This window comes from Acanthaster planci, linkage group LG02 (assembly GCF_054643075.1).
Source record: "Acanthaster planci isolate LZ-2023a linkage group LG02, COTS_SCS, whole genome shotgun sequence".
Classification (NCBI taxonomy): domain Eukaryota; kingdom Metazoa; phylum Echinodermata; class Asteroidea; order Valvatida; family Acanthasteridae; genus Acanthaster; species Acanthaster planci.
Window position 1 is genome coordinate 25665755 of NC_141778.1, and position 14045 is coordinate 25679799.

The following is a 14045-nucleotide window of genomic DNA, read 5'->3' on the forward strand; positions in this document are numbered from 1 at the left end:
GCAGAAATTTAGATATTCAGAATCCTGGATGAAATCTACAACTTTTAAAAGTAGAAGAAATTTTTCGGAAAGTACTCATCTACTTAGTTCAAAGTGCTTTTTGAGTACACTTTTGTCTGAAAGTTGACTGTTTGATGTGTCCAAACTCCCGGGGTTATTGTTTGTTCTCACGGGGACTTCATTTTGTTCCACACTTTCAGCGTTTCTCTTGCCATACTCGAACAAACGGCTCGGTATTTGGCAGTAAAAAATTACTCGTCTACGGCTTTGCGGGCTCTATCCGAACACCTCAAATCTCTTTCAAAAATTGTAGCGAAGGAGACGCAAACCTTTGTGGGTATAGCCTACCGCGATGACAGTAATGTACATTCTGAGCGCATGCGCAAGTTTTGAACCTGGGCTCTGGTTAAACAAAAATGTGCCCAGAGGGCGCTCAAAGAAATTAGCGGCCACCTATAGCCTCCACCCTCGCCTCGCAATCACGCGACGGGTACCAGTCATGTGTAAAGGTTACATCATCCCTCTTTCAAAGAAAAAATGAATTGATTGCAGACTGGCTCTTTCAGAGCCGTGAACTCATCGTTTTTTTCAATATTCAGTATTTCAACCCAAGAGTCTTTTTTCTAGAAATTGCCTTTTGAATTAGCATTCGGTTGACGTTGGGATTGAATCGTGCATAAAATGAAAACAGCGGAAGAGTAAGTAACACGCTTGAGTGACGGGATGCTCAACAACAGGGGTTCGAGGGAAGAAAATGAGTCGGAAAAACGGGGAAAAAATCAAGAGAGCAGCAAAAAGAAACAGGATTGCAATTGCACATAGTGCAAACAGTCGATGCAGACTTTCTCGGTCGATTACTTTAAACAAACAACAAAAAGAGGAAAGAACTCCTCACAGCGGCAAACCATATCACAGTGGAAATACGCATTGAGTCTATCGCCAGATCATCGACCGAACAGAAACTCCCAGAGAAGCTGTTGCCTCATACGACAAGAAAACAGTCACACTGGACCGGGCGGTTTGGGGTCAGTGAAATGCAACTTGTAAACAATCAAATGGGCCTAATTCATGACAGGATTTTCGATGAGACAAGAAACCTTTTCTTAAGTAATTAATCAAACGATTAGATCTCAAGAACACAAGAAACCGTCAGTATTTTGGATAGATGTGTTGTGAGAGAGAATCCCTTTAGACTGTATATGGGGGTGGAAGAATGACTACATAACCAAGACTCCCTGGTTCATGTTGTAAAAGCTTTACAATTCATTCTGAAAGAGAAAAGAAATAACGTTTTAATGACGGAATGTGACTTGAACTTCAGTTCAACACGGAAATGTCTGACGTTTGGGTGTGCATGAATGTATCCAAGATGCGCTACGTGTTTATATTTTGAGAATTGTTTATCAACTCTTTGTTCTAACGTTATTTGAGAGGAATCTTAAGACAAGCGTGGAAAGTATTCCCCGGAATCGAATGTAATTGTAGGGATTACCACAAACCAAACATGGTGAGATTAAAATCTGCAGTAAATTCTGTGTGTGTTTGTCCTCGAATGCACTGCACGGAAATATCGACCATTGCCAGCATCTCTTGCCATCCGCAACGGATGCAATCCATCATTACATTTCCTGTCTTCTCTTTGCTTGCATCTTATCGAGCAAGAAATGTCCTTTCCTCGCTCGTCCTTCCCCATTACCGAGCGCGAAAAGAAACCTTCACTGTCCCCATCATCTTTTTGTCCGTCTCGAGCTCCTTGTGTGTTTGCGTCCTTTTCTGGAGAGATGCAGCGCTACCGCGCGGAGTGGGGGGAGGGCAGAGACGGACAGAAGGGGGAAATATGGAAGATACCGCGGTATTTCCAATTGAACGTGACCTTGGGAGTGATGGCGTTGTGACTCGGAAACACAATAGAACAAAGGGAAGCGTGCCGGCTTGCTCTGTACGCCTGCAAGGACCTCTTCTCTTCGTGCCAGCGCGCAGGGAAGAAGTGAGGAAAGCAAATGATGCGTGTATGGGTTGGCAAGATGACACGAAGCCATTCTCTTCGTCGACAGATTGTATGTGAAAAGAAACATCCTGTCTGATGTGGAGATGGGTTTTTTTTATGACAGTTATTTCGAGAAAACCTCCCTTTTTTGTTTCTTCGTTAGACAGCAAGACTCCTTATATCATGGGTAACAGTTGCGAGAGATACACAAGTTGCTTTTTCTCATTGGTCTCTTTTCAATTTTCGTCGGGTGCAACATTCACCATACCGACGAAAGGAATTCCGCCGGATGCATTCCTTTAAAAATTAATCTAGATTGAAAAAAATTTCAGTAGGCTTCTGTGACATTCAACCCCATAAAATATCGGGCCGTTAGAAATGGATACTGATTCATCGACACGCCTGAACTTCATCAGACAAGCAGGAAAAAATGTCATAAGTTAATTTTTTTTGTTAAAGTGACGTAATCTCCTGCGTCAAGAGAGGTTGTCACGTTCAATTTTCCATATTGAAAGCAAAAAATAAAGGCTAGAAATGTCAACTGCTAAGCAAAAAATTCCCCCTTAACGGTCTCGGGGAAAAACCAGGGGAATTGAAACGAGGACAGACTATTTTGCTTTCTCCAAGAATATGTTGGAAGTCTATACGACTTGCCCTCGAGCGTTGTGCGTGCACGGTGCCGGCTGACATAGTACGGGGCAGCGCAGCGCGCGAGGCGAGCGGGACCCATGCCGTTCGGGCACGGTCTGGCCGTCGAACCGCGCAGGAGCAAGGTGTGTTTGTCAAGCTGTGTGGCTCCGGGGCCCCGATTCTATTTGACTAGAGCGCCTCCAGCAACCGCGGCGCTCTCCACCGGTTTTCTTTTTTAAAGAGAGCCTGTTGTTTTGACTTCCAAAGAGCTTTTCTTCAAACCCACGGTAGAAATCGATAGAAATATGTGATACGACGGGGGGGGGTCTCTCGAGCTAATGATGTCGTAAGAAAATTAAAAACGAGCAAACCTTGAAGTGCGACACTCAATATTGTCATTGGATGCTGACTTTATAATTACCCTGTCTGTTCCTGCGGTGATAGGTACTTGGTCAGAATCATTTCGGGACATTTGCACTATTTCTTGTGTCAATGACTGAAGTATATTGTCCCTGACCTATATCAGTTTGTCAAAAACCTATAGCAGGCATGCGTTTGTGCTCAAACATTTAAATTTCAGACAACATTTTTCAAGATACATTTTAAGATTTCGTTAGAAGTTATGACTTTTTTTTAATGAAATTTCCTTTGAAAGAAACCAATACAGTCAATAGAAATCACCAAAGATATTAACCAAGTGGGATATTTATTTAAAAAAAAGGCGGATTAATAAAGTTACACAGGACTCAGATGTAGAATTAATCAATGTAAAACGAAAGGTTACCGGTGGAATGGACATGCAGTTGGTGGAAATTTCATTTTCTCAAGGAAATCGGTCCGGAAGTAATTTGTTTTTCGAAATGACAGCAAGGCGACACGGAGATCTAACCAGACACGGACACCCCCTGCATTTTGAGATGACCGCGTACATAGGCCGTAGTCAAATTCAAACAAACATTATAATATACAGCCCATTCCGCGTCGTCTCTTTAACCCGCGCAAGCCAGCAAGCCATGTGAGTGATTGCCGGAGCGCACGGTTGATTTGAGACCTCGGTGTTTTGCGCTCCGGCGGCGGCGCGGCCCATCCTGCCGAGGCTTGCGGTGACTTTCCCCCCGGGGGGAGTCGGCCTACCCGAGAGGTCTCCACGCACGAATCTCCGCGCCTGCCTCGCGCGCCAGCGCCACCGAGTAATCACCCGCACACTTTCCGGGGGGCAGTTTTGGCACGTTACACGTTCTTGCCTGATAGGTCAAAGATGTGTCCCTTTCCTTCCGAAATCACCGGGATATGTGTGTTTCCTAAGTCCACACTGTTTTTGTTCCCAATCCATTGGAGTATGTTGTCTTTAGCTCCAGGGGAAAAAAGGGAAAAATTTCAGGTTCCGCGGGTGTTACTCAAGAGGGCTGACAACCGTTCAGTAACCCCACACACCTCCGATGAGAACCATAATGAACGCTATCCATACAATTTTCATGAAATGAGCCCTGCAGCTTATGACCTGTACAGCAGTGAGTGATCAGGGGTGCAAAGTAACTCCAGGTTTTCTCTTTAAAAAGTTTCCAATCGGTTTACACAGAAAATAGTAAATATAAAGACGCATTTGAAATGTGCACCGATGAAAACCTAAGAGTAACGACGGAAAAAAACGAGACAACATGAAAATTCATTGAACACGCACGAGAAAGAACCGCGACGTTACAGACAAAAGGGATCCGACGAAGTGCTTACACACAGTGACAGGACAAGACACCATGCTGCATCTCTGCACCTAGGAAAACAACGAACTAGGAGAACAAATCCAGTCGACTAATTCTTAAAGCAGGGCAGTCTCTCATGAGGAAAGCACAAACGACAAACCGTGTATACAAAACAGTACAAAATCACAACACACTTCGTACACTCAAGGCAAGCAAGAGCATGTACACAGCAGCAATAGAACAATGCCGAGAGGGGTGAATGACATATGCACGGACATACATGTGCACAGAGTAAAAGAAAAGAGGTGAAGTTAGGAAGAGTGACTCGGGCGACGAATAAACTGTGGGAAACATGACGAGAGGCGAACTGAACTTTGCAAGCAATTGGTATTTCATGCTATTCGTGTGACCAGCGTAAACCGCAGTGCGAGGAGGGGAAGAAATTCCGCGTCACGCGGTGCGGTGGGTTAAATTGTGAAGGAGAAATGCATGTGATTGCAAGCAATGTGGGAGAACAAAATGAGCGACCAGTCATGGAAAAGAGGTCTTCTCATGCTTCTTGTTTTACATGGGTGAAATGTGAAGGCATGTTTTTAAAGAAAGTGCAGAGAGTGAAGGTAAAATAAAGTGTCAGCCTACCATACTGTTGAGATGACGGCGATCGACCACTGCGGTAGGCTGTATACAAAACGACGCAAGGAAAAACAAACAAACCAACATTTTATTGAATTGATTGGATTTACCACATAGGTGCTGCAAGGTTCGGTTTTTTGATCTTTTAATGGTGATAATATTTGCCATCTGGGGCGAGAATTCGTTGTAAGAACCGGAGAGGATTGACGGAGAGACAGGCCCGCCTATTACATAATCTTCCCGCTGCATCACACACACAGTAGTGCACTAAACGGCATTTACGACCACTGCACGTTCGTAAGCCGCGTGACGTCTGGAAGCTATACGGACAAGAAAATGTTCCCGAAAAACTGAACAAGTCTGAAATATAATAACTGTTCTCCGAGTGAAAAACATAAACTATACAAGACATGTTTTTCTCACATTCAGCGAAATCACTTGAACAAGTCACTAAAAGCGAAGTGTACGAGTCATAAGATATGACTTGTTCTCTGGCAGCCATCTTCGATACGTCGTTATTGAAGATGAGTCTGATAACTTGCGCAACATGCCAACAGAACGCCAAACATACGTCAGGGTACATTCCGCCATGCAGGCGCACCATAAAATACACAAGAAGTATAATTCAATGTTTGCAAGCGGCACATCATGGACTTCAGAAAAATCAACGAAGACAAAATTACTGAACAAAACATCCGATGAAAGTAGCTGGATTGATGGACAAAAACAAGGGAAACCGTCAGTTGAAAGACATTAGAAACTACCCTACATGATTCCCATCGTTGTTTACATTTTGAAAAGTGGAAATTGTATTTAATAAAAGTATTTGATTTCGAAGGAAACTATTTGGTGTCTAGATGTAAATTCAAGGTCCTTGCTCTGATGAGAAAAATATAATTTCGCGTTCAACATCTAGTCTTAAGATCGAAAGGAATCTTCGAGAGACGAAGCCCTTGAACACTTGCCTTGAATTCCCAATAAAAAATTTCCCGTCCAATTACAATGCATTTTTTTTGCATGCGCGTTATTTTCACTCAGCGCAGGTTTAATCTACCTATTTCTCTCAAGTTCCCTTGGCATCCATTCAAATCGTCCGTGTGATGGAATATCCCGATATTTAATCATGGCGGCAATTTGATTTCCTGGCGATTGTAGAAGCTCCGATTTAATTTATGCCTCGGCGGCTGCCCAGTGCCCAGGATGGCTCCGTAATGCTGTTAGATCCCATCGACCAGGGGGAGATACATTGTCTGAAAAGATCATGTAATAATTTATTAACTGGATCAGGATTGAGTTAGGGCTTCGTCTATTCAGCCAATCACTATATCATTGGCTTGATCAACGCACAACATGTATTCAATGCGTGCTATGATATCATAACTCGAATACACGAACTCTCCCGTACACCTGTTATGTAGTGTCTGTCACTTAGAGGTTTCGTTCTGTGATCCATAAATCACACGTTTATGTTATTCTTCTTTGAAACTCCTCAACTAAGGCAATCAAAGATGATGTGATATGCCCTTCCATTTTGTTTTCCCGAATTCTTGTAAAATCTGACAAAAACAAAATAGGATCACGGAAAGAACTCATAATTGCAAGGAACAACATTATAATTTAAGGTTAGGTAAATGAGACAAAGAATGTGAACAGCTTAGTGAACAACGCCGTGTAAACTTCCTTTATTGCAGCAGTAAAACACTAAAAATAGATGTGCACGTGGAATCCCTTTTTAAAGTTATTTTTTTCAGGGACTAAAAAACCCAACTCACTTTTTTTTTAAGAGACAACTCCCAGCTTTTGGAGCCAGAATAAGGAATCTTTTTTCAGTCTAAAGAACCCACAACACAGTATACATTTTGAACATACATGTCAGTTCGTCACGAGTGCGGAGATAGCGAGTAATTGAACGCAAGACGTCGCAGAAGGGGGGAACGGTCGTTGCCGATCGCTCGGGGACAGAAAAAAAGACGGAAAGAAAAAAATCAAAGGAAAGTGCAGTCGCGAAGCCTGCCCTTACCTTCTCTGCAAATTAATACGTTTTAAGATGCGGCGTTTGGGGCCCGGTCCGGCCCCGCCCCTTCGTTTAACAGCCATTTCTTCACGAGCATACGAAACAGTAAGCCCCGGGGCAGCCTGCACTATTTATGACCTGTATTATTGGATGATTTGTGGGGCAAAGAGAGAGGGGTAGACGCGGAGAAGGGTGGTGGTGAGGCAATGTCATTTTATTGGTCCCTGTATCGGTCGGTGTTGTGTGGTCACTGGAAGGTGGTCTGGGTATCTCCACGACAGCAGGCACCCGTATCAGCAATTTAATCACTGCTGAGGAATCACACACTGAGAATTGTGTTCGAGGTTCCATCTGCGGGATTATTCTAGCCGTCCCCTCCGCACAAGTTACATTTCTGGCCAGACCACTTTTCAAATTGCGCATACATTACAAGTAGCGTGATTGTGTTACGAAATGTTGGTGCATGCGCATTCATGTTTGCGTGATCATGTTTCCTTATTGTAAATGATTATTTCCTGGTAATTTTTCCTGTGCATACTATATTGTGAGAAATCAAAGGCACAAGGTTTTCTAAAATAAAAATGCTGTATATCATTTTATAAGTGAGCAAATATTACGTATTTTTACTTCAAACATCAGTCTGTTATAACGATGTGGGCTTAAGCAAATACATTCTCGTTACAAATTGGAGGAATCATGATAGATTCACCGACAAATGTGATAAATAATTCTTACTTCTGACTCATGCTCTTGTAGCACAATACGCTTAACGTAAAGGTAACTTGCTTTTAATAAAAAGTAACTGTTCCTCTATTGGTGAACGAGGATAGGGGCACAAAGGTCAAACTGGCGTGCTTCACCTTGTATTCGCAGTGAGCCGCGTCCGAAATTCCCAGCTACGGCTAAGAGACAACACGACAGACTACAGCTGGAAGACACGTTAGCCTAGTAGGGAGCGCGGCGATAGCAGCCATTTCCATCAGAAGATTTTGTGTAATTTTACCGGCAGCGGCCACGAAGAAGATTCGGGCATGGCTGTAGATTGACTGCGTTGGCGTCGGCTACGGTGCATCGCTTAATGACGCCACCTCAATACCCCCCCCCCAAAAAAAGGTGTGACAGAAACAAAGCGATGAATTTACTGATGACTGTTCCCATCTGGACAACAACAAACATACCGTCAAATTAATCGATACCCCATGGCCTAGCCGAGCAACTGTATAATGGTCGGTCGTTAGTAAAAGCATCGATTAGAGAGCAAATCAAAAATGGACAGTATTGAAATCGAACAAAGTTCATGGGGTAGTATAGGCCCGAATATAGCCCACAGATACATACATTACTGTTAGAATAGTACATTAGGGACTGTCAAATAGAGGGATGATATCAAAAAGAACAACTACTCTCCTAATCAGCAAGAAAAATGTTGTTTGTCTATCTACTTGATGATGACTCTAATCGCGAACTTTTAGAACAGAATAAACTTTGATGGGGGGGGTGTCATTGAACTGATGCGAATCATAAAAATCGTAGTAGTAGTTTTTCATTTGTGCGATAGGCACCCGTCAGGTCACAAGTGCGGCCTGTTACACCGAGGTGACATATCACTATTCGAAATGAAATCACTTTGTTATCGCAGGGGGCACGCAACGATATGCCAACATGTAATTAAAAAGGTACACAAAGTCAAGGGTACGGACAAATCGACATGGACGCAAATTACGCGCGTTGACATCAGCGAGGCATGCCAGATACTTGCCCGTATGCATGGCGTATACCGTTCCTCTCCTTGCAACATCCTGTGATGTGCCGCGGCCAATTTTTAGATTTATAATTTTTTTTTCTCTCTTTCGACAATTCGCTTCCAGTGCCTACATCGTTTCTCAAACGCGACTCCATGAACCAGATGAAACTACAACAAAACACCATCACCCTCCCCACATTTTTGAGGAACTAAGGGCGATATCGTGGAGCAGGTACATAAAAATATACATGGAAATATCGTTAAGGTTTAGGAAAGGCATTCAGTAAAGTGTATTACTTTTCAAATTTGTTATTTCTTACTTAAAGATTTCAAGTAACACGTCACACTCTCTCCACATCAGTATGATATCTCTAGTATTGCATTTCGTTGCTTCAAGGTGCGAAGACATTAAAAATTGAAACAGTCAGAAATAGAGGCAAAGCAATCACCCCAAATGATTAATGATGATTTTGCTGACATTCACTTCGCTCAACGTGCTAGGGGACCACGTAATGCCCTCGACTGGACCCTGTAACCAAGGAATGATAATCCAAAATGGCGCGCGAGGGGAAAAATCTAATAATATCGCGTTTCATTGGGGCTATTTCTAATCAAACAGCAAACGAAGTCCTGCTCACGTACGCGGACAGAGTGCACCGAATTCATCACCCAGAGAGATAGAGGAGAGGTAGAAGGGGGAAAAAGATGAAAGTCTAGTTCTGGAATTGATTGAATTGACGCCCCCCAAATGGGTCTTACGCTGCCGGAATTGACTTGGTGATGGATCGAGTTCATTGCCATTCGATTTGTAGAAGGAGAGAAGATACGGGAGAAGAAGATAGGCTGGTGAATCGGTCGAGCGACGGACCTGTGTCTTGCTGCAAATGCTGCTGTATGGCCAGTCACAGAACTCTTCAGTACCCCCCCCCCGAAAAAAAAAAAAAACTGCCAACAGTTTTCATGCAGGTGCATGCATGCATATTCGCTAAGGTCTTATGAACTGAACATTGAGTTGCAAAGATGGAGGAAACGTTACGGAAGTCACCCGGATGAGACAACAACCAAGACGACCGACTCGACAAATCAGGCAGCTGAAGCGGAAAAGGGCAACTCTTTCGGTATAGTTGTAAATAAGAACAGCTATTTGACATTTTGGAATGATAAAGACGTCTTTTTGTGAACATGGCTAAATTTAAGGGCCATGTATCCATGATCTTTTTTTTTCTTTACAAACAAAATGATCAACCGAATTGAGTGCACGGACCTTCATCATAAAACAAAAGCATCAGATTTTGTGTTTGCCTATAATTTCGAGGTTAAACCGGCTCTTAAATGAGTTTGAGCATCAGAAAACCCTTTCTTGCACTGGCACAGAGGACGAGGATGGTCGGTCCTTCGAAATAAGAAACAATGAGTGTCAAAACAATCAGAGCTTGTCTATAATTGGTTACGACGAATTCGGCTGCAGTTAATGATTGGACGAGAACAGATTTGACTTGGTCCATATCAGCGGGCGTGGGCCATAAAATTAGACAGCGCACGTTTGTCCAAATGATGCCAAATTAAAAGCAGTTATAGTAATCCGCACACCGAATGCAGGGTCATGCACGTATACCGTGCGCAGTCATGGACGCGCCTGCATACCGCACGGGAACTACATACAGGTTGTGATGTTACTGATGTTTACTTTGCTCGCCAACCTCTGACTTCTCCCTTCTTGCTTCCTTCCTTTAAAGAACGTCGATTTTTTCTTCGGTTTTCATCTCAGAGGTATTTTGAAATTCCTCTAAAGTTTAAATCTTTGAATAATTACATTCCCCTATTATTACTCGTGATGTATAAAATCAGTGTCGTGATTTCAATGACACAATAAAATGATAACAGCAAGACTGCCGATACCACCACATGAAAATGGATCGGTTCTAAAAAGGCAGACCGAAGCCAATAAAACATATATATTTTACATCCACTCACAACATTTAGGCCGCGTTTAACTGGGACTAATATCTTTCGGGCTGAGTGGATGTCAATAATTCGACTGATCCCTGTGAAGTACAGAGGTTTCTATATCTTTTTCAATTAAGAATTGTAATTATGAATTGTGCTTTTCAACCCCGAGGAGACATTGGAAAATACTACCCCAAAATAAGTATTCCTATAAAAATTACAATTAAAAAAAATCAGATCCGCGAGGTGGTTAGTTATTTACATTGATAATTACTGCGGTTGATGTACGGCGCCGCACGCAGCGACGAAACGTGCGGTCAGCGCGTGTGGCCCGTCGGCCGGTCGGAAAGGCCGTGCGCACGGCTTGCAGAGTGGTCAGTCGCGCGGTCTTTCAATTCGCTTTTTGCCCGCACGCTCGAAGCGGCGTTGATGACACGATGAGCAAACCGACTGTCCATCAAAATGATGAATGCAAAATCAGAGATTTCAGTATGCATTTTCACCGGATTAAAATGAACTCGTTTCCATCATGTAGGTTTAAAATGTTTACTCGCTCAGCCGAGCAACCGCGGTATCGAATGTACTTGTTTATTTTCTTACAATGGCCATTTTACTTGGAAAATGTGTCAACAACATTGTTAAATTAGCGTAAAACAGGTGAGTAGTCCTAATCATAGATATCAAAGTAATGTAGGCCTACAAAGATGAAAGACCTATCTTGAAAGAACAGATCCAATCATAAGACATAGCTTGCTAACAATTATGTCGTATCACACAACCCGCATTAAAAAAATATACACATGTATTCAAACCCTTTGGCATATGCATTAGACTACTGGTCCATATTTTGCCCTAAACGAATACTGTATCGTGTCCAGTCAGTACCATAATTTTGCTGCGCATTTCAGATCTTCACAGCGAGAAGTAATCAACAATATATGAAGATACTTGACAAACAAAATTTAAACACACCATAATATCGTAGGGACTGTGATCCCAGAAATCACCGTCTCAACCAGTGTGTCTCGCTGCCAGGGCGCGCACAATCGATGGGAATTGTAGAAACTAAATATTCACTTCTAGATTTTTAATTAAACGTCCAAAACTCTTGGGGATACTTGCCCCGTCCAAAACACGTCATCTGTGACGTCATGCCCCTCGGTTCTCGACTTGTAAGCTACCGCGTCTTAGTTTTATAGTGGCGCCCATTTGTTCAGTTTCACGTCAACTTTTCTTCCCGATGCATTTTAAAAAACTAAAAACACAAATCTGGTTTGTTGACAAGGTTTACGGAGGTCTAAAAATGACAGGATTTCTGAGAACACAGGTCGCAAGAGGGATAAAGAAAACATGTTCTATTTTGTCTGTCTGGTGGGAAGTATCTTGTGAAGATGACGGGTAACATCCAGTCATTTTAGACACTTGTCAGCATGACAAGTTCGTATTCTTTGTTCAAGCAATATGCTCACCTCGTTTAGAAAAGGACCATTAACTTCTTTTCCTGGGCACAAGTTAGTTGTAGTCGCACGATCACGAAATTTGCTGTTGTAGTATTAAGAACAAGTCTTAACTTGGCGCGGGTAGCAATGATAGATAATACATGTGTAATGCTATTTTGGGATTCCTGAAAAATCTTTCGGTTAATTCAATGGGGATACCGATAGTTTCCTTCTAGAATTGCTACACTTCTGGTGAGAGGTTATTGGTAACAGGGAAGGATTACTGAATCGATTCTGGGCCCTTGTTGATTAGTCCCTGCAGTCCTCTTTGGCTCGAGCGGCCCTGCGACAGATGGGGGTATTGGCGTGGCTTCAGGAACGGAGATGAGCGGGCACTAGACGGGGGGCTGTCTTCTAAATTATTGATCGGCCCAGGCTGTCGAAATCGACTGGTGGTCTGACAACAACAACCACGCGGTCTGTCGTCTTCCCCCCAAAAAGAAACCAGTCAACAAGGAGGAGGGGGGGGCGGTCTGCATTCTGCTGCATTATGTAGGGATCCACTTCACCCGTTCACATGTGTACAGACTTGCCCCGCGTCGAGTAAATAGAACCGATTTGGGCATACACTGCCATGGAAGAGGGAAAAAGTCAAATCGTTTTTGGAGTACTTGCAAACACGGTGGCTTTCTGGAACCGCTCAAGTCGACTCTAGGAGAGGGGGCCCGCTTGAAGCATCATGAATTTTGGGAGCAGATGGTTGTTTTTTGTCTAGGGAGGAAAGCCACGCCCCACTGTGTGCCTTTCACACTACAACCATGGTCTGATAGCGGAGATCTAGAGACGAGTCTCTCGAAAGCTTACTCGATCTCAACCGCCAGTTGGACTAACATCATTTTCTTTTCGTCCACACTGAACCTTTTTTTTCTCACCCTCTTTCGAATGGAAAATAATCTTGTTGAGTACAGACACCGCTGTCTCCCGCGTATACAGATTTTCTGTTTTTTCCATAAAAGTAATTACTACCGGAGTGAAGATTTTCAAGTTGGTGGCACACGAGTAATCATCATATTGTATAGTCCTCGCGTGTCGCGCACGGAGCGATTTCACAAATACAATCGGAGTACGAGGGTAGTGCGGGTGGTTCCGATGTACCGTCGATGCCGATCCGCAGACCAGTTGGCATTTAACCAGCCGAGGCCACCTACCACCGGACCAGTTGTTACACTGCGCAGCCTGGTCAAACGCACAGGCAACACACTCGACGCACCAAGATGTTCGATGATGTTAATGCAACCGACCAACGCGGCAGGACAGCCGTAACTATGTACATAACACACAGTCGCCCTATAGTTTAATTCCATTAAGCACCTGCCCAGTAACAAAGGTGTTAATCATGATGGACGGAAATCCCCATCACCGTAATGAAGCAAATTCTGTCCAAGTGTGGGATCTGCTCGAAACATCATCACCGTGTTTTTTTAAAGAACGGACCTCTGAAAAGTCGCGGATGCGAGTCATAAACTGAAGTAGGCCTACTTAAGGAAACAAAAGTTTACCCGATTTCATGTTTCCTGTTTGCTTGTGTGTTGGAATCGTTTCTTTGCAAACTTTCTTTGTGTGAAGGAGCATTTGAAATGCTCCCATCAAACAGTAGAGGCAGATAAAGTATGAAGTCACATTTCTGGTCAGCCTGTTTAATAAGCGATATATGATTCCTTGTTTACTTAGTTGCTGTAAGCGCTGTCAAAATGGCGACCCCTTTTCTCCAGCAAGGTCGAAATAAAGATGAGGAAAAAAACACAAACAAACAAATATAGCTGCACACAGACGAGTCCGTAAATCGTATCCATTCACCGTCATTATCATCGCCAATAGCGGGAAATCACCTCGTAAATTACCCAGCTGTCTCGGTCGGAATCCATTTATAATTGAGCAATTACACTTATTA

At 43.2% G+C, this 14045-nt stretch overlaps 1 protein-coding gene across 2 annotated transcripts in view; it reads right to left on the bottom strand.

Moving 5' to 3' along the window:
• LOC110975914 (uncharacterized) overlaps positions 1–14045 on the bottom strand; it is a 36392-nt gene that overhangs the window by 12744 nt on the left and 9603 nt on the right. Inside the window, exon 3 of one of the 2 annotated variants that reach the window (XM_087132742.1) lies at positions 4957–4995. The exons of the other annotated variant lie outside the window; for it this stretch is intronic. Within the exon in view, the coding sequence (XP_086988868.1) occupies positions 4957–4995 (39 nt within the window). The remainder of the gene's footprint in view (positions 1–4956; positions 4996–14045) is intronic. 2 annotated transcript variants of the gene reach the window in all.